Source organism: Motacilla alba, chromosome 2 (genome assembly GCF_015832195.1).
Source record: "Motacilla alba alba isolate MOTALB_02 chromosome 2, Motacilla_alba_V1.0_pri, whole genome shotgun sequence".
NCBI lineage: Eukaryota > Metazoa > Chordata > Aves > Passeriformes > Motacillidae > Motacilla > Motacilla alba.
In genome coordinates this window covers 356,065-373,793 of record NC_052017.1, presented here as the reverse complement: position 1 = coordinate 373,793, position 17,729 = coordinate 356,065, and the positions used below count along the sequence as shown (strand labels likewise).

Below are 17,729 nucleotides of genomic sequence, written 5' to 3'. Positions count from 1 at the left end.
CGGGCAGCTGCTGGGCCTGAGCCCTCCTCACCTGCCCTCACACCTGAGCTGATCCCGAGATCACACCTCAGCCCATATCCGAGGCAGTGGCTCAGCTGGAGGCACCCCCCAGCTCCCTCCATCTCCCTCTGGCCGAGCCAGAGTTGTCCCCTGGCTCCCTGGGAGCTCGGCAGTCTTTCCCCGGACACCTCCTGCTTCTCTGTCCTTCTGGAGCCGGGGATCCCTGTTCCTGCACTGCCAGCTGGGGGTGGGCACGCCTGAGCCCCCCGGGAGGCTCTGCCCCAGTGCCCAGGAGTGGGGGGCCCTGAACCAGTGTGTGCCCCCAGGTGCTCTCCCACCCATGACCTCGGGTGCCTCGGCACTGGGGCTCCTGGGGGACCTGGGCTCCGTTCCCCCCAGCCTGCTCAAGCCAAAAATGAGGGATTTGGACCCAAAATTGAGAGATTTTACCCCAAAATCTGGGGGTTTTTTGGACTCAAAAATGAGATTTTTGACCCAAAATTCTGGGGTTTTTGGACCCAAAAATTGACCTTTTTTAGACCAAAAAATTACAGGTTGGGATCCAAAAATTGACTTTTTTTTTAGATCCAGAAATGAGATTCTTTTTACCACAAAATTTGAGGTGTTTCAGGTCAAAATTTGGGGGTTTTTAGAGGTAAAAATGAGATTTTGGACCCCAAATTCTGGGGTTTTTGGACCCCAAAAAATTGACCTTTTTTAGACCCAAAAGTTACAGGTTGGGACTCAAAAATTGACCTTATTTAGATCCAAAACCGAGATTTTTAACCCCAAAATTTGAGGTGTTTCAGGCCAAAATTTGGGGGTTTTTAGAGGTAAAAACGAGATTTTTGACCCCAAATTTTGGGGTTTCTAGACTCAAAAGTTTGAGTCTAGAATGTGAACAGGCAGGGAGGCCCTGGGCTGGCAGTGCAGGGGCGCAGCCGGGAGCGTCGGTGGCACTGACGTGGCCTCGGTGTCCCGCAGACCATGGTGCTGGCCAGCGGTGGCCAGGACGGGGCCATCTGCCTGTGGGACGTGCTGACGGGCAGCCGCGTGAGCCACATGTTCGCCCACCGCGGGGACGTCACCTCGCTGACCTGCACCGCGTCCTGCGTCATCAGCAGCGGCCTGGACGACGTCATCAGCATCTGGGACCGCAGCTCGGGCATCAAGCTCTACTCCATCCAGCAGGTGGGACCCGGGCAGCCAGGCAGGGTTAACCAGGAATTGCTTGGCTTGGGAAACCCCCGGAGCCCAACCACCCCCCTGCGCTGCCAAGGCCACACTGATTGTGTCCCCAGGTGCCACATCCGCAGGGCTTTGAAATCCTTCCAGGGAAAGGGGCTGTTCTGCTACCCTGGGCAGCCCTTCCAAAGTCTCATCACCCTTTCCATGGGGAAATTCCTGTTGATGTCCACCCTGAACTCCCCTGGCCCAGCCTGAGGCCGTTCCCTCTCCTCCTGTCCCTGTTCCCTGGAGCACAGCCCGACCCCCCGGCTGTCCCCTCCTGTCAGGAGCTGTGCAGAGCCACAGGGTCCCCCTAAACCCCCTTTTCTCCAGCTGAGCCCCTTCCCAGCTCCACCCCACACCCTCAGGGGTCCTCCTGGGTTTTCCAGGCCCCCACCAGACCCTGCAGATGCCTCTGGTGCGCTTGGAGGCTGAGGAGCCTCTGCTCCAGCTCAGCCACCGTGTCCCACGATCGGGCCGGCTGCGGCTCTACCCCGCTCCGGTCCCAGCTCAGCTCTCCCGCTCTGCCCCGAGCTCCGGCCCCAGCTCAGCTCTCCGCTCTGCCCCGCTCCGGTCCCGGCTCAGCTCTCCCGCTCCCGCCCCGGCCCCGGCTCAGCTCTCCCGCTCTGCCCCGCTCCGGCCCCGGCTCAGCTCTCCCGCTCCCGCCCCGGCCCCGGCTCAGCTCTCCCGCTCTGCCCCGCTCCGGTCCCGGCTCAGCTCTCCCGCTCCGCCCCGCTCCGGCCCCGGCTCAGCTCTCCCGCTCTGCCCCGAGCTCCGGCCCCAGCTCAGCTCTCCCGCTCTGCCCCGCTCCGGTCCCGGCTCAGCTCTCCCGCTCCGCCCCGCTCCGGCCCCGGCTCAGCTCTCCCGCTCTGCCCCGCTCCGGTCCCGGCTCAGCTCTCCCGCTCCCGCCCCGCTCCGGTCCCGGCTCAGCTCTCCGCTCTGCCCCGCTCCGGTCCCGGCTCAGCTCTCCCGCTCTGTCCCGCTCCCGCCCCGGCTCAGCTCTCCGCTCTGCCCCGCTCCGGTCCCGGCTCAGCTCTCCCGCTCTGCCCCGCTCCGGTCCCGGCTCAGCTCTCCCGCTCCCGCCCCGCTCCGGTCCCGGCTCAGCTCTCCGCTCTGCCCCGCTCCGGTCCCAGCTCAGCTCTCCCGCTCTGCCCCGAGCTCCGGCCCCGGCTCAGCTCTCCCGCTCTGCCCCGAGCTCCGGCCCCAGCTCAGCTCTCCGCTCTGCCCCGCTCCGGTCCCGGCTCAGCTCTCCCGCTCCCGCCCCGCTCCGGTCCCGGCTCAGCTCTCCCGCTCCCGCCCCGCTCCGGCCCCGGCTCAGCTCTCCCGCTCTGTCCCGCTCCCGCCCCGGCTCAGCTCTCCCGCTCTGCCCCGCAGGAGCTGGGCTGCGGCGCCAGCCTGGGCGTCATCTCCGACAACCTGCTGGTGACGGGGGGCCAGGGCTGCGTGTCCTTCTGGGACATCGGCTACGGGGACCTGCTCCAGACCGTCTACCTGGGCAAGAGCAACGAGTCGCAGCCGGCGCGGCAGATCCTGGTGCTGGAGAACGCCGCCATCGTCTGCAACTTCGGCAGCGAGCTCAGCCTGGTCTACGTGCCCTCGGTGCTGGAGAAGTTGGACTGAGCAGGCGGAGGGGCCGGCGGGACCGAGGCGGGGCCGGGGGCTGTGCCGGAGAGGGGACGCGCCCGCGGGCTCCATCCGTGCCGCCGGAGCCGCTCCGGTCACCGAGCGGGCTGGGGCCGCCGCCCTCCTCTGCTCTTCCGAGCGGTCTCGGAGCCCCCGGCGGGGCGGAGGGACACGGGCCGGGACGGGGCAGAGCGGGCACAGCGTGGTGGCTGCAGCAGGGGCTGTCCCGGCCCAGCACCGCTCCAGGACGCAGAACGGCCCTCGGCCAGCCCCGGCCCCGGGAGGCAGCCGGGAGAGGGCCGGGAGCGGCCCCGCCTGGGCGCGGCTCGGCCCCTTCGTGCCTTAGGGCGCGGCAGGGCCCCGCCCGACCCCGCCCGGGGCCGCAGCTGCCCCCCCTCTATTTATTTATACGCTGTAAATAGTTATTTATTGGGGCGGGGGGCGCGGGGTGCAGCCCCGGCGGTGCTGCCCTTCCGTGCCCCGCACAGCTGCCCTGCCCGGCTCCCTCCTGCAGCAATAGCACCTTCCTCCTCCTCCCCTTCCTCCTCCTCCTCCCGCTGCGGGCCAGAGGAGGCTTTTCTCAGGTTGGGAGCGGGCGGAGCCGTCGCCCCCCTCCTGCAGGCGCTGGGGAGGGGCCCGGGCGGGGACACAGCGGGACCACCGAGCACAGCCGGGGCCGGGGCGGCAGCCGGGGCTCCCCCGAGCACGGCCCCGCTGCGGCCCCGCGGCTCCCGGCCCGCCCTGCCCCGAACCGCCCACGACGTCTGTTCTGGAGCCCCGGTGATTGTAGAGGCGGCGCCGGCCTGGGGCGGGGGGGACCCCGGGAGCCCGGCGCAGCCCCCGCGGGTGGCCTTCGCCCAGCTGTACCTTTGTGCTGTACAGGGGACGCTTTTTGTACCGATCGTGTTTTATAACGTGTGCAGAACATCCATTAAACGGAACTAACCCGAGCCCGCCTCCGCCCCGACCCCGCGCCGGCAGCACCAGGGCCCGGCCCTGCAGATAAACTCGCTTTATTTTAGTAGCAAAGAGCTGAAAAAGTCAGTTCTACCTGGAGTCAAACGAAGCGGGGCTGGGGGCCGAGGGGCCCCCGCCCCCCTCACGCCTTGTTGAGGGTCCAGAGGGGGTCGAGCATGCTGAGGGGGTCGTCGCTGGGCCGGGGCGCCCGGAGCCCCTCGCCCGGCTGCGCCTGCAGGAAGTTCTGCTTGTTCATGCGCTGCTTGCCCTTGAGGGACGCGTCCAGGCTGAAGGCCTCGGGCGTCAGCGAGGCCAAGAGCTCCAGGGAGGAGGAGGAGGCGGCTGGCGGGGCAGCGGGGGGCTCTGCCGGCCCCCCCGGCCCCTCGGGGCTCTCCCCCCCAACGTGGTTGCTGCTCTCGGCGTCACCCGCTGCCTCGGGGACGGGCGGCCTCGGGGCGGGGGGCTCGGGCTCGGGGGCACCGACACCATCCACGACGCCGTCAGGGACGGCCAGCGGCACCTCGGGCTCCGCGGGGTCCGGAGCGGGGCCGGGATCCGCCCCCCAGCCCTCGCCGGGCTCGGCGCTGGGCCCTCCCGGCTTGATGCTGAGCTTGGCGATGGTGGCCTGGATGGAGCTGATGGGCACGTCCCCCCCCAGCACCAGGTCCTGGGGGTCCTGCTGGAAGTAGAGCTGGGGGAGAGCGGCCCCGTGAGCCCCGGCAGAGCTCCCCGAAAGCCCCCGGCCCGCCCCGACACCCACCTTGGGGGACGTGCTGTTGGGGGGCTTGGCCAGGCTGGGGGCGCCCACGCCGTGGCGCAGCAGCACCTGCTCGGCGTGGAGCAGCACGGCCTCGAAGCAGAACTTGAGGTGCAGCTGCAGGGGAGGGGAGGGGAGGCGGTGAGGCCCGGGGGGTGCGGCCCGCGGCCCCGGGCTGCAGCCCCCCCGCGGTACCTTCTCCTGCAGCATGTGCTTGCGCTGCTGCCGCATCCGCCTCACCAGCTGCGCCAGGTCCGGGATGCCGTTGCCGGCCTCCACCTCCTGCACGGCGGCGTACAGCAGGCAGAAGGCGCCGGTGCGGCCCACGCCGGAGCTGCGGAGACAGCCCCGAGCCGTGACAGAGCCGGGACAGGAGGGGGAGCCGCTCTGGCCCGCCCCGGGAGCCCCCGGCCCGGCTCACCTGCAGTGCACCACCACCGGCGTGTGCAGCGGGCGCTGGTGCAGGTAGTGGCCGTGCACCTCCTGGATGAAGCGCAGCAGGCTCCCCTTGCTGTCGGGCAGGCCCCTGGGGTGGGAACACACGCTCGCTGGGGGGGTCTGCACTCAGGCTCCCCGACGGGTCCAGGGCTGGTCGAACACCCTCCCCGAGCCGGAGCCGAGGTGCCAGCACCGCCCCCGCAGAGGATCAGAGCCCCCCCGAGCCCCCTTTGTCCCGTCACGTACAGCTCAGGCCAGGAGGTGAACTGCAGGTGGGCCACGGTGCGTTTGAGGCTCTGGTCCCGGTACTGCAGCGTCAGCATCCGCTCCACGTGCGTGGGGGTGGCGCGCAGGCTGGTGAGCACCACGCTCAGGGGGCCGTGGGCCACGGGCTGGCCCCGCTCCGACGGGAAGTACCGGAGCACCTTCTGCCGCGGGACGGGCCGTCAGCGCAGCCCGGGGACCCTCGGGCAGGCTGTCCCGTCCCCGGCACCCGCCCAGGGGCACGGGGCAGGCTGTCCCGTCCCCGGGAGCCCGCCCGGCCGGCCCCGCAGCCGGCACGGGACGCACCTTGTCCAGCTCCTGCTCGGACACGAGCATGACGACCACGGACACCTTCTGCTCGTAGATCATGAGCCAGAAGTCGGCGGCGGTGCCGAGCAGCGGGGCCTGGGTGGCGATGAGGGCGGGGCAGTACGGGGACAGGTCCTCCACGCGGCTGGCGTTGATGTAGTCGTCCTTGCCCGAGCGCAGCACGACGCGGTTGCGGTCGTAGGGCATGATGTCCTGGTGCCGGTTCTTCATGGAGTAGCAGCGGGCGATGGCGATGGAGCGCTGCCGGGCGTCGCGCTCCTGGGCCTCCTGCAGCTCCTTCCAGAGCGCGTCCAGCTCGGAGCCGCCGCCGGGCGCGGGCCGCTCCAGCCGCTCGGCCAGGCCGCGGAACCGCTCCAGCTCCGCCAGCAGCCGCCGGACGCGCTCGGGCTCCGCGTACGGGTCGGCCTCGATGAGCTGCACGGCCCGGGGCCGCTGCCCCTCCTGCGCCCCCGCCTTGGTGGGCTGCAGCAGCCCCCCGGGCGCGGCCGAGCCGCCGGGCTGGCTCTCGGGGCTGGACGACAGCAGGTCGGCGGGGCAGGGGCTGTGCCGCGGGAACGGCGCCTCGGCGGAGCCCGGCGGGGGCAGCGCGGGAGGGGGCCGCGGCGCCGGCGGCTGCATGGGCAGGGCTGGAGCCGGGGACGGCGCCGGGGACGGCACCAGCGGGCCCGGGACCGCCGCGGCGGCGGGCAGCGGCCCGGGGGAAGGGGCCGGGCTGGGCGCGGCGGGCGCACCCAGGGCCATGGTGCCGGGGGGCAGCTGGGCGCCGGCGGGGGCCGGGCTGGGGCAGAAGGGCAGCGCGGGGGAGCCGGGGGGCACCGGCCGGAGCCCCCCCAGGGCCGGGGGGCCGCTCTGGGCGGGGGTCCTGGGGAAGGGCACGGCCCCCGGGTGCGGGGCGAGGCCCGCGGGCGGCAGCGGGTCCTGCCCGGGCAGCGGGTAGAGCTGGGGGGGCAGCGGCGCCCCCGGAGCGCCGAAGCGCTGCTGCTGCGGGAACTGGGCCGGGGGCGCCAGGGGCACTCGGGGGGGCTGCGGGAAGGGCAGGGGGACCTGGGCTCGGCCCGGGGGCAGGAAGGGACCCGGGGGGAACTGCTGGGGGCCCTGGGCGAAGGCGGGCGGGGGCTGCGCCGGGGGGAAGGGGGCCGGAGCCGGCGCCCCGAAGGGCTGCACCCCGCCCGCGGTGTAGGGGAAGGCCGGCGGGGGCCCCCCCGGGCGCTGGGGAGGCAGGAAGGGGCCGGGGGCTGCCCGGGGGGGCACGGAGCAGCTGGAGATGGGCGCCTGCACGCTGTCCACCGTGGTGGTGGCCGGGCGCGCCCCCGGGGGCTCGCGGCCCCCCAGCCCCGGCTGCGCACCCGCGGGCGCTGCCCCCGGCGCGGGGCCGAGCTGCCCGAGCGGGCCCGGGGCCGGGCCGGGCTGGGCCGGGCCGTAGGCGGCGGCGGGCACGGGCCCGTGCTGCGGGGACGAGCGCGGCACGTGGGGAGCCCCCCCGAAGGGCGGCTGGGCCGGGGCGCGCATCAGCGCCGCGGGCGGGAAGAGCTGAGGGGCGGCGGCGGGGCCGGGGGCCGGGGCCGAGGGCTGCAGGAGCTGCCCCGGGACCCCCCCGGGGGCAGGAAAGGGCGCGGGCAGGCGGTAGTGCCCCGGGAAGGGGGGCAGCGGGGCGCTGGCCACCCCCCCCGGCAGCACGTAGGGCTCGGCGGGCCGCAGCCCCCCGGCCAGGGCGGGCAGCGCTGGGGCGGGCAGCTGGCCCAGGGGCGCGGGCAGCAGCTCCGGGGGGAGGCTCCGCAGCTCCTCCGGCAGCTCCAGCGAGCCCAGCTCGGCGGCCTCGGGGCCCCCGGCCTCGTCCAGCGGCTTCTTCTGCAGGGGGGGCTTGGGGGCCGTGGGCCGGGGGGGCGGCTGCTTCTTCAGCTCCCTGGAGGGCAGGGGGCTCAGTGTGGGGCGGGGTGCCGGCCCCCCGCTGCCCTACGGGCACCAGGAGCCCTCCCCTGCCCCCAGACCACCACCCACAGCTCCCAGGGGCCTCCTCAGCCCCGGGGGTCTCAGTGCCCCCCGTGTGCCCACCCACCTCTCCAGCAGCTGCTGCCGGTGCGCCTCGCTGGCCTGGCACGCCGCCCGCGCCCGCTCCAGCAGCTTGGCCGCCTTCCCCTCCAGGTCCGTGTAGAAATCCTTCCCCTCCTGGGACTTCTTCATCAGGTCCTCATAGGCCTCGTAGGAGGCCACCAGGGTCTGCACGGTCGTGTTCCACCTGGGGTGGGGACACGGAGGGGCTCAGCAGGACGCAGCGCCAGGGTAAAGGTGGGCACCCAGCTCCAGGCACCTGTGGGACCCTCCCGTTCCCACTGGGACGGGCACAAGGACAGGACACAGCCACCACAGCCCCAGCAGTGGGGTGGCACAGGAGAAGCTGGTGGTGGTCCCAGGGGGGTGAGGGCTGTTCCTGGGTGCTGAGCCCCCCCAGGGCACCAGGAGCCCCCCTCCTCACTCACTTGTGCTCCACCTCGGCCAGGGCCTTGCGCACGGCCGCGTACTTGACGTTGGCGTCGGTCAGGGCCTTGAGCACGTTCTCCTGGGCAGCCAGGTTCTGCTCCAGGTACACCTTCAGCTGGTCGTACTTCTTCAGCTGCTCCTCAAAGAGCTTCTGCCGGGACACGGGCGGGTCTGTGGGGCTGTGGGACAGAGCGGTCCCCGCGGGGGACACTGGGGTGTCCCCAGCCCCACCTTCATCTCGGAGCGGTCGGTGGTGACCAGCGAGGTGGTGATGTCGTCCTTCTGGATCATCTCCCGCAGCTGCTGCTCCAGGGACGCGCGCTGGTCCCGCATCTCCTGCACCTTGGCCAGGATCCGCTTCAGGTTCTGCAGCACCTGTTTGTCGTCTGGGGGTGGGGTGGGGTCAGGGGGGTGCCGAGGATCCGCAGGGACCCCGCGGGGTGGGACCTGTGGAGCCGGGCCCTGGATGGGCCAGCCTGTGTCCCCTCTGTCCCCAGACAGGGCCAACTTTGACCGTTCCCTGCGGGCAAGCCCCCACCACGGTGACACGGACGGTGCCAGCGCCAGGTGACACAGGGGACATCCAGGGGACACGGAGAGGGACAGCCCTGCCTCCCCCAGCCTGGGGACACTGCCAGCCCCCCAGGGGGACACAAGGAGTCCAGCCCTGCCTCCCCCAGCCCCCCGGGGGGACACAAGGGGTGCAGCCCTGCCTCCCCCAGCCCAGAGGGGACACAAGGGGTACAGCCCTGCTTCCCCCACCCCAGGGGGCACTGCCAGTCCCCCGGGGGTACACAAGGGGTACAGCCCTGTCCCCATCACAGCTGGGGGGGCACTGCCAGCCCCCCGGTCCAGGACTCACCTTCGGAGAGGGTCGGGGTGGGCAGCGCGGCCCGCACCTGCTCCAGGGGCCCGCCGAGCAGGCGCAGGTTGCCCAGGTGCAGGTTCATGGCGCGGTGCAGCTCGGTGTTGGTGAAGCTCGCCTTCTCGTGCAGCTCCAGGTACTTGGAGCACTCCTTGCTCACCTCGGCCAGGCCGGGGGGGGACGCTGGGGCCGGCGGGACCCTCCCCAGCAGCTCCTGCAGCTTGCGCTCCTGCGCCTCGTCCTCCTCCAGCAGGTCCCGGATCTCCTTCAGCGACGCCTCCACGTCGGTGAAGACCCCCGAGAGCACTGGGGGGGCACGGGGGGCTGGTGGGTGTGGGGCCGCCTCCTGCCTGCCCCAGGCCCGGAGCCAGGCACGGACACGGCAGCTCCGGGGATAAATCCGGCTGTCCAGCCAGAGGAGGGACACGGCAGCCCAAGCATGGGGTGCTGGGCTCTTGGGCACCCCTGCCCTCGGGGTCATCCCCCCTCCCATCCCACAGGGAAAATGCCTTGGGATTCAGGAATCGATGCCAGTACAGAACCAGCCATCGGCGAGAACACACCCAACACCTTGGGAATAATGCTGGCCCCAGGACCCTCAGTCCTGGGCAGGGAGCAGTGCCAGCCCCCGGGGACCCCAGCCCCAGGCAGGGAGCAGTGCTGGACCCCAGGGACCCCAGCCCCAGGCAGGGAGCAGTGCTGGACCCCAGCCCCAGGCAGGGAGCAGTGCCAGCCCCTGGGGACCCAGCCCCAGGCAGGGAGCAGTGCCAGCCCCCAGGGACCCCAGGCAGGGAGCAGTGCCAGCCCCAGGCAGGGAGCAGTGCCAGACCCCAGAAGGAATCAATGCCAGCCCCCAGGGACCCCAGCCCCAGCAGGGAGCAGCACAAGCCCCCAGCCCCCTCACCCTGCATGGACTGGACGAGGTTGCGCACGGTGTCCGGGCGCACGCTGAGCGCGGCGCATTTCTCCATCAGCACGGGCGGGATGTGGCTGTACATGTCCAGGTTGTCCACGGTCTCGGGGTCCAGCTGCATGGAGTCCATGAACTGGCTGTGGGACACAGAGGGGTCACTGAGGGGTGGCAGTGTCCCCCCCCGGAGGCTCAGGAGCAGCAGGACCCCGTGGGGTGGAAGGGCCGGGCCCCTCACGTACTCCAGCACTTCGTTCTTGGCTTCGATCTTGGCCATCACGTCCCGCAGCAGCTTGGCCTTCTCCTCGCTGGGACAGCACACAACAGGACAGGCCATGAGCACAGCGAGACACCCAGCAGGCTGCACAGCCCCAGCTCCAGCCACCCCACCCCGTCCCATCCCTTCCCACCCCATCCCACCCCGCCCTGGCTGGAGCCCGGACACAGCTGCACAGGGACGAGCAGGACACACCTGTACAGGGATGAGGCCTCGTGGGCAGCCATGGGCACCAGCTTGGCAAAGATGTCGGGGCCGGTGACCGCGGGGTCCGTGGGGTTGACGGGCAGAGCCTTCACCAAGGGGGCACCTGAGGGACACAGCCCGGGCTGGGACAGTTCCCGAGGGGCTGCTCCCCTCAATCCCAGCAGGTCCCTGTCCCCAGGGGCCCCGAAGCCCCCCCGACCTTTGACAGACTGCAGAGTGTCCAGCGCGGGCACGGCCTCGTGGTAGATGAAGTCGTTGTCCTTTTTGGCTGAATTGTACCTGGAAAAGGGAAGTGATGCTGGGAAAGAAGGAGCAGGTGGCATTCCTGGCTCCCTGAGCTCGCTCCCAACGGGCTCAGCCCCCCTGGCTCTCCTGGGAACACTCCAGCAAGTCCCACAGCAGCCAGCCAGCCAGCCATCCATCCATCCATCCATCCATCATCCATCCAGCCATCCATCCATCCTCATCCATCCATCATCCATCCATCCATCCATCATCCATCCATCATCCCTCCATCCATCAATCATCCATCATCCATCCATCATCCCTCCACCCACAGGGCCTGGGCAGTGCTGGGCCCTGCACGTCAGGACACCGGGAACGCTCCCCAGGCTCCCTGCCCACCAACATTCCCAACCCCTGGAAAGGGATGGAGACAGCCCGGGGGGCCCCACAGACTCACTTGCCACCGATGACATCCATGGTGAACCTCAGAGCTTCCTGCACGGTCTCGGGCTGGCCCTGTGGGGGTGGCAGTGGAATGGCTGTCTGCGCGCTCCCAGCGGGATCAGGGGGGCCTGGAGCGCCCCTGGCACGAGCCCAGTCCCGCTCCTGCTGCAGCCTGGCAGCCCAGGCCCCGCTGGGAGGGGCAGCCCCAGCCCAGAGGGCAGGAACACACCTTGGCCAGCTTGATGGCTTCGTTGAGCTTGTCCAGGGCGCTCTGGAAGTAGATGACCTGCGGGAGAGCGGAGCTGGGGTTGGCTCGGGGCGCTGCCCTGGCTCTGCACAGGGCCAGCAGGGCCAGAGCTCCCCGTAGCCCTCCCAGGACACCCGGGCCCCGGCAGGACACAGCTGTGGACACCCAGCCTCTGCCAGGGGTGCAGAGGCTGGAGAGGATGACCTGCGATGACACGGCCCCACTTACCCTCTCGCCAAACTTCTGCTGCTCCTCGGCCTGCTTGCCCATGTGCAGCTGCGGGAGAACTGGGATCAGAGCTCCGTAACTCCAGGGAGAGCCCCAGGGAGCAGCCAGGGCTGCTCCAGAGCTGGCAGGAGCATCCCGGCACGGGATGGGGGCACAGGGAGAGCCCCCAGCCCCAGCTCCCCCTCACTCACGTGGGCCACAGCAGCAAAATAATAGATTTTCATTTGCACCAGCTTCTTCCAGTCCTTCTGGATCTTGCCCAGCAGCGAGGCCGTCTCCGAGTTCTCCAGGGCCCGGCAGGCCTCCTTGTAGTAATCCACCACCTGTGGAGGGGGACGGGAGAATTCCAGAATTCCAGACCCCAAGGGAAGCAGGGCAGGGCAATCACCAGCCCAAGGACTCTGATCACCCCGAGGAATGGCTGGGGGGAACTTAGGGACGTGTTTGGGACCCAGGCTGCTCCCAGCCCCATCCAGCCTGGCCCTGGACACTGCCAGGGATCCAGGGGCAGCCCCAGCTGCTCTGGGAATTCCATGCCAGCGCCTCACCCACCTCAAGCCAGGAATCCCCTCCCAGTGCTGCCCCCACGTCTCCCGTTCCCCGTGTGCTGTCACTCCAGGCCTTGTCCCAGGTCCCTGTCCAGCAGCTGGTCCCAGAGCAGTGGGAGCAGGGCCACGCTGGAGCAGCTCCTGGAGCTCACCTGGGCACTGATCCGGGCCACGAGGAAGCTCTTCCTGTTGTCCAGCATGGACTTCTCCAGGAGACACTCCTGTGCCTGGCCCTGCCAGGGACAAGAGAGGAATGTGGAGTGTCCCCAACCCTTGGGACAGCCCAGAGCCCCGGCAGCACCCACTGGCTCCAGCCCCTTTGCCAAGGGGTGGATGTGGCACAGGGAATGCCAGCCCTGAGGGCGCCTGGAGAGCCCAGGAATGGCGCTGAGCCTTCTCTGATCCCCCAGCGCCTCCCAAACCTCCTTCCCCCACCCTGGGAGAGAGCCCGGGCCCCACAGAGACCCCCGGGGGACCTTGGGGTCCTGTGCCCTGGGACCCACGGGAAACACCAACCCCCACGGGAGGCTCCCCGTGCCCACCAGCATGAGGTTGATGTTGAGGCTGAGGATCTGGTGGCTCATGTCCACGCTGTAGGAGTGGGGGAAGTGGTCCCGCAGGTAGGTGAAGGCGCCGGCGGCGCACTGGAAGTGGGTGCAGGAAACCTTCATGCCCTGAGGGGATGGAATTGCTGGGCTCGGAGACTTCCCAGATCACGGAGTCCACCCAGCCCCCAGCACCGCCAAGGCCACCACTGGTGACCCCAGCTGCCACATCCACAGGGATTTTCCATCCCTTCACCAGCGGGGACTCCAGCCCTGCCCTGAGCAGCTGTGCCAGGCTGGAGAGCCCTTTCCAGGAGGAATATTCCCAATATCCACCTGAACCTCCCTCTGAGGCCATTCCCTCTTGTCCTGCCACCCGGGAGCAGAGCCTGACCCCCCAGCTGTCCCCTGCTGTCCCCAGGGTTCCTCCCGAGTCCCCTCCTGGTGCTCCCCCCCCGTTGCCCAGCTCTGCTCCAGCCCCCCAGTGTCCTGCACCTGGACACCCCAAACCCCCCCAGGTTCCAGGTTCCTCCCAGTGCCAGCACAGGGACAGTCACACCCTGCCACACCCAGCTGGCCCTGCCCCTGTGCCCGGGGGGACAGAGCTGGCAGGGGGGCCGCGGGGTGGGTACCTCCTCGGACACGCGCTTGTCCATGGCTCCCAGCATGGAATGCAGAGCTCCTGTGGGGACAGGCAGGGGCTCAGCGGGGCAGGGACACCCCCACAGCCCCGGGAACGGGGGCTGGGGCCAGGGAGCCCCGGAGCTGCTGGCATCGGGGAGCTCACCCAGGTTGTAGAGGACACAGGCCTGCTCGTACTTGATGTCCTCGTGGGTCACCGCCTTGCCCGAGAAGATCTCAGTCCTGGGGGAGGGGGCACAGCACAGGGAGCAACCAGGGATTCTCCCAGGAGCAGGAATTACTGGGAACCCCGTTCCCCAAGGGTCCCTGGGACCCCCTCTGCAGGACCCCATTCCCCAAGGGCTCCCCAGGGCAGGATCCCATTTTCCAAAGGTCCCCTGGGATCCCGCTGTGCCACCCCAGGCAGGACACTGTCATCCCCAAGGGGTTCCTGGGATCCCCCAATGCCACCCTGGGCAGGACCACATTCCCAGGGGGTTCCTGGAGCAGCCCTTCCCTAGGGGATGGGCATAGCCACATCCTGCCCAGCTCAGCCTCGCATCCCAGACCCCATCCCAGATCCCCCATCCCATCCCATCCCATCCCATCCCATCCCATCCCAGTCCCCCCATCCTATCCCAGACCCCCATCCCAGATACCCATCCTATCCTATCCTATCCCATCCCATCTCATCCCAGATCCCCCATCCTAGCCCCCATCCCAGATCCCCCATCCCGGATCTCCCATCCTACCCCAGATCCCCCATCCCGGATCTCCCATCCTACCCCAGATACCCCATCCCAGCCCACTCCATCCCAGATCCCCCATCCTATCCCAGATCCACCATCCTATCCCAGATCCACCATCCCATCCCATCCTGGATCCCCCATCCCATCTCAGATATCCCATCCCATCCCATCCCATCCCACCCCATCCCCTCCCAGCCCCCCATCCCGTCCCATCCCATCCCATCCCATCCCATCCCATTACCCCATCCCATTATCCCATGATCCCCTCATCCCCTCCCCGGGGTCCCTCACCAGGTGACGGGCACGGCGGCCTCGTGGCCCTGGCCCATGGGGACGCGGCTGTGCAGGAAGTGCAGCTGCCCCAGGTACTTGCGCAGGGTGCTGCAGCCCTCGAAGTCCCTGGGCACGCTGACGGCGCTCTGCCGGAGGGACAGCGGGAGGGACAGGCTCGGGGACAGCTCCAGGCAGCGGCAGAGCTGTCCTGCAGGGGAGGCCGGGCTCCTGCAGACCTCGGGAACGGCTCAGGGCTCCCGAAACCGAGCCCGGGAGCCCCCCACGGATCTGGGGAGCGGCGGGGAAAGGAGCTCTGCGCCCCCGGCACAGCTCCCCGGGCTGGCGGGTCCGCGGGATTTGGGTGTCCTGGGGCACGCCGGGGGAACAGCAGCAGCACCTGGCCAGGTCTCCCCCCTCAGGAGGAATGCCAGCGCGGGGCTGGGGGTGTCTGGGCCCCCCCAGGCTTTGGGGACCCCGGGGCCAGCAGCAGGAGCTGTCCCTGCCTGGATCGCTGGGACCGTGCCCGGGCTGCCCCGGGAGCCACAGCCCGCGGAGAGGGGCAGCCCCGGCCCGGGGGGGCCATCCCAGAGCCCCCGGGGTCCCCCCTCACCTGGCGGAGCAGCTCCAGCTTCCGCAGCTCCTCGTTGTAGCTCTCGGGGTTCTCCCCATAGTTCTTCAGCACGAACTGCGAGACGGGACAGGCTGAGCGGCCCGGAACCCCCCAGACCCCTGAGTCCCCCGGCCCCGGAACCCCCCAGGCACCGGAACCCCTCCGGCCCCGGAACCCCCCGGGCCCGGAGCCTTCCTGGAGCCCTCCCAGACCCCGGAGCCCCCCCCGGGCCCGGAGCGGGCAGCGGGGACACCGGGCCGGGCTGGCGGGAGCTTGACGCCCACGGGCGGCTCGGGGAACGGGAACGGCGAACGGCTGAGGCTGGCGAAGGCACCGAAGGGCGGAGGGAAGGGGCCCCCGGGCCAAGGCGCGGATGTTGGGGACACTCGCAGGGGCCGCCCGTGTCCCCGCCGAACCGAGGGGGAGCGACACTAGGCTGGGGAGCCCCCAGCGCCCCCCCGCCTCAATCCTGGGCACGGGACGCGCCGGGCAGGGCGCAGCTTGTGACAGCCGCTAATTAAGTGACTAATTACCGGGCCGCCGCGGGGGGGGCAGGGACACGGCACCAGCCCCCGGCGGCTCCGGGCAGGGGTCCCGCCCCGATCCAAAGCCCCAGCCCCAGCCCCAGGGACCCCCGGCACCGCGCCCGCCGCTCCCCGTGCCCTGGGCCCCCCGGCCCCGAGCCCCGCCCCGCCCAGGCCCCGCCGGCCCGAGGCGGCCGCACCTTCTTGACGGCGGCGTTGAAGGCGAACTCGCCGGCCTCCTTGAGGTCGAGCCAGATCATGGGCATGCGGGGCACGGCCTCCATCCCGGCCCGCTCCCGGCCCGGCGCCGCTCCCGGCCCGCTCCGGCCCGGCCCGGCGGAACCGCGCGCGGGGGCTCACGGGACACCGAGTCCGCGCCACACTTCCGGCCCCGTCCCCACGGCGACGCCCCGCCCCTCGCGCGCGTTCCCATGGCGACGCCCCGCCCCCCGCGAGGGATGATAGCGGGGCCGCGCCCACTCGGGGCGGGACAAGCGCCGTTGCCATGGGGACGCCTCGCGCGCTGATTGGAGGACGCGGGTGTTGTCATGGAGAAGCGCCGCCTCGGAGGCGGGGCTGTCTCCATGGCAACCGGCCACGCCCAGCCTCTCCGCGGCGCTTCCGGGGCTCCCCTCGCGGGGCGCTCTAATTAATTACCGCGTTAATTACCCTGCTCCCCCCCTCCCGCGGCCCCCCGGGTCCGGCTGGGCAGCTGGGGCTCCAGGCCGCCTCCTTCTGTTCCAACAACACGGATCCACCAGAGGAACAGGAGCTTTGCATTTAACCCGGCAGCTCCGGTTATTAACTGATGCACTCGTTTAATCGTTGGAGCCATTAGCAGAGCTATGCGATGGGTTCTGCTACACCAGCAGCTCCTCAGCAGCTCCCAGGATCCCAGCAGGAGCTCACCTGGGCCAGGGGAGCTGCGCCCTCAGCCAGCGTGTCCCTGTCCCGTGTCCCTGTCCCGGCTCAGCAGCCACCCAGCCGGGCACCAGCGACTGGGGACACAGCACGTGAGCTCAGGGACAAGGGACACCAGGCCCAGGTGACCCTGGGGACACGGCGTGGCTCCTGCTCCCCTGGGGCATCTCAGCTCCAGCAGCAGGAGCATCCCCTTCCCCTCCCAGAACCCCTGTTCTTATCGCTTTTTGCCAGAAACAGAAAATAAAGCAGCTTTGGAGTCGACCTCGTTAAAAGCACGGGTTCACGTTTATTCCCTGCCCCGGGTGGCGCCGAATCCCCCCGGTTCCTCCCCAGGGAACGAGCCCCGCTCCGTGTCCCAGCTCCATGGGACAGTGTCACCCGCGGGGGCTGGGCTGGGCTGAGGCCCCCGGGTGACACAGCACACACCTCCTGCTGGCTGCCTCATTAACAGAGCGGGTTAATTGCAGTGACAGCCTGGCACCCGCCTCCTGCTTCCTGGAAGCGTCCTGATCCCTCGATCCCTCTGCATCCCGGCGGAGGAGCCTGCAGCGGGAAAGGCAGGAATAGCACCGGCCCTGCTGCCCCCCCAAATCCCAGCGGGCCCGGGGTGTCCATAACCACCCCCCTGGGGTGTCCAGGTGTCCGTAACCCCCCTGGGATGTCCATAACCGCCCTGGGATGTCTGGAGTATCCATAACCACCCTGGATTGTCCAGGTATCGATAACCACCCTGGAATGTCCATAACTGCCCCGGGGATGTCCAGGTGTCCATAACTGCCCCGGGGATGTCCAGAGTGTCCATAACCCCCCAGGATGTCCAGGTGTCTGTAACCACCCCTGGGATGTCTGGAGTGTCCACAACCACCCAGGGATGTCCATAACTGCCCCGGGGATGTCTGGAGTGTCCATAACCCCCCTGGGATGTCCAGGTGTCCATGACCATCCTCAGGATGTCCAGTGTCCTGAACCCCCCTGGGATGTCCAGAACCGCCACGGGATATCCAGGGTTTCCATAAACGCCCCCCCTAACTGCCCCAGGGTGTCCATGACCCCTCCAGGATGTCCCTAACTGCCCCAGGGTGTCCATGACCCCCCCAGGATGTCCCTAACTGCCCCAGGGTGTCCATGACCCCCCCCCCAGGATGTCCGGGGTTTCCATAACCGCCCCCGGGAGGTGCCGGGAGCGGCCTCAAACGGCCCCGGGCTGCTCTGGCAGCGCTGCAGGAATGGTGGCAGCCACGGCAGGCCCCCCCACGCTGGAGCCTGCGGCGGGAAGGGCCAGGGGCACCCGGGCACGGCGGATCCCGGGCGCTGCAGGAGCCCCGGGAGGCACCGGCACCCTGCAGGAGCCAGGAGTGACACGGGGACAGCCCGGGAGCCGATCTGCCCGACATTCCTGACATTCCCGCGGCATTCCGGCCCTGCAGAGCCCCTGGGCAGCCCAGGAGCACGGGCAGG

At 69.9% G+C, this 17,729-nt stretch overlaps 2 protein-coding genes across 3 annotated transcripts in view; one reads left to right on the top strand and one right to left on the bottom strand.

Annotated features, from left to right (window-relative positions):
- LOC119698278 (SREBF chaperone) overlaps positions 1-3,800 on the top strand; it is a 59,410-nt gene extending 55,610 nt beyond the window's left edge. For both annotated transcript variants that reach the window (XM_038130011.1, XM_038130010.1), the window contains exons 22-23: positions 985-1,191; positions 2,602-3,800. In XM_038130011.1, the coding sequence (XP_037985939.1) occupies positions 985-1,191; positions 2,602-2,847 (453 nt within the window). In that variant the 3' untranslated portion in view covers positions 2,848-3,800. The remainder of the gene's footprint in view (positions 1-984; positions 1,192-2,601) is intronic.
- Positions 3,801-3,915: 115 nt separating this feature from the next.
- On the bottom strand, positions 3,916-15,751 carry PTPN23 (protein tyrosine phosphatase non-receptor type 23). The gene is made up of 25 exons (XM_038130009.1): positions 15,548-15,751; positions 14,824-14,898; positions 14,232-14,359; positions 13,358-13,434; positions 13,203-13,252; positions 12,568-12,699; positions 12,178-12,258; positions 11,669-11,800; positions 11,478-11,525; positions 11,232-11,288; positions 11,016-11,074; positions 10,533-10,612; positions 10,322-10,436; positions 10,092-10,157; positions 9,844-9,989; positions 8,937-9,245; positions 8,306-8,460; positions 8,074-8,225; positions 7,653-7,832; positions 5,573-7,499; positions 5,249-5,430; positions 4,986-5,090; positions 4,760-4,898; positions 4,568-4,681; positions 3,916-4,498 (listed from the first exon to the last, which is right to left on the bottom strand). The coding sequence occupies exons 1-25, from the start codon at positions 15,629-15,631 to the stop codon at positions 3,950-3,952; spliced, it is 5,142 nt and encodes a 1,713-aa protein (XP_037985937.1). The 5' UTR covers positions 15,632-15,751; the 3' UTR covers positions 3,916-3,949.
- Between the last annotated feature and the right edge of the window lie 1,978 nt (positions 15,752-17,729).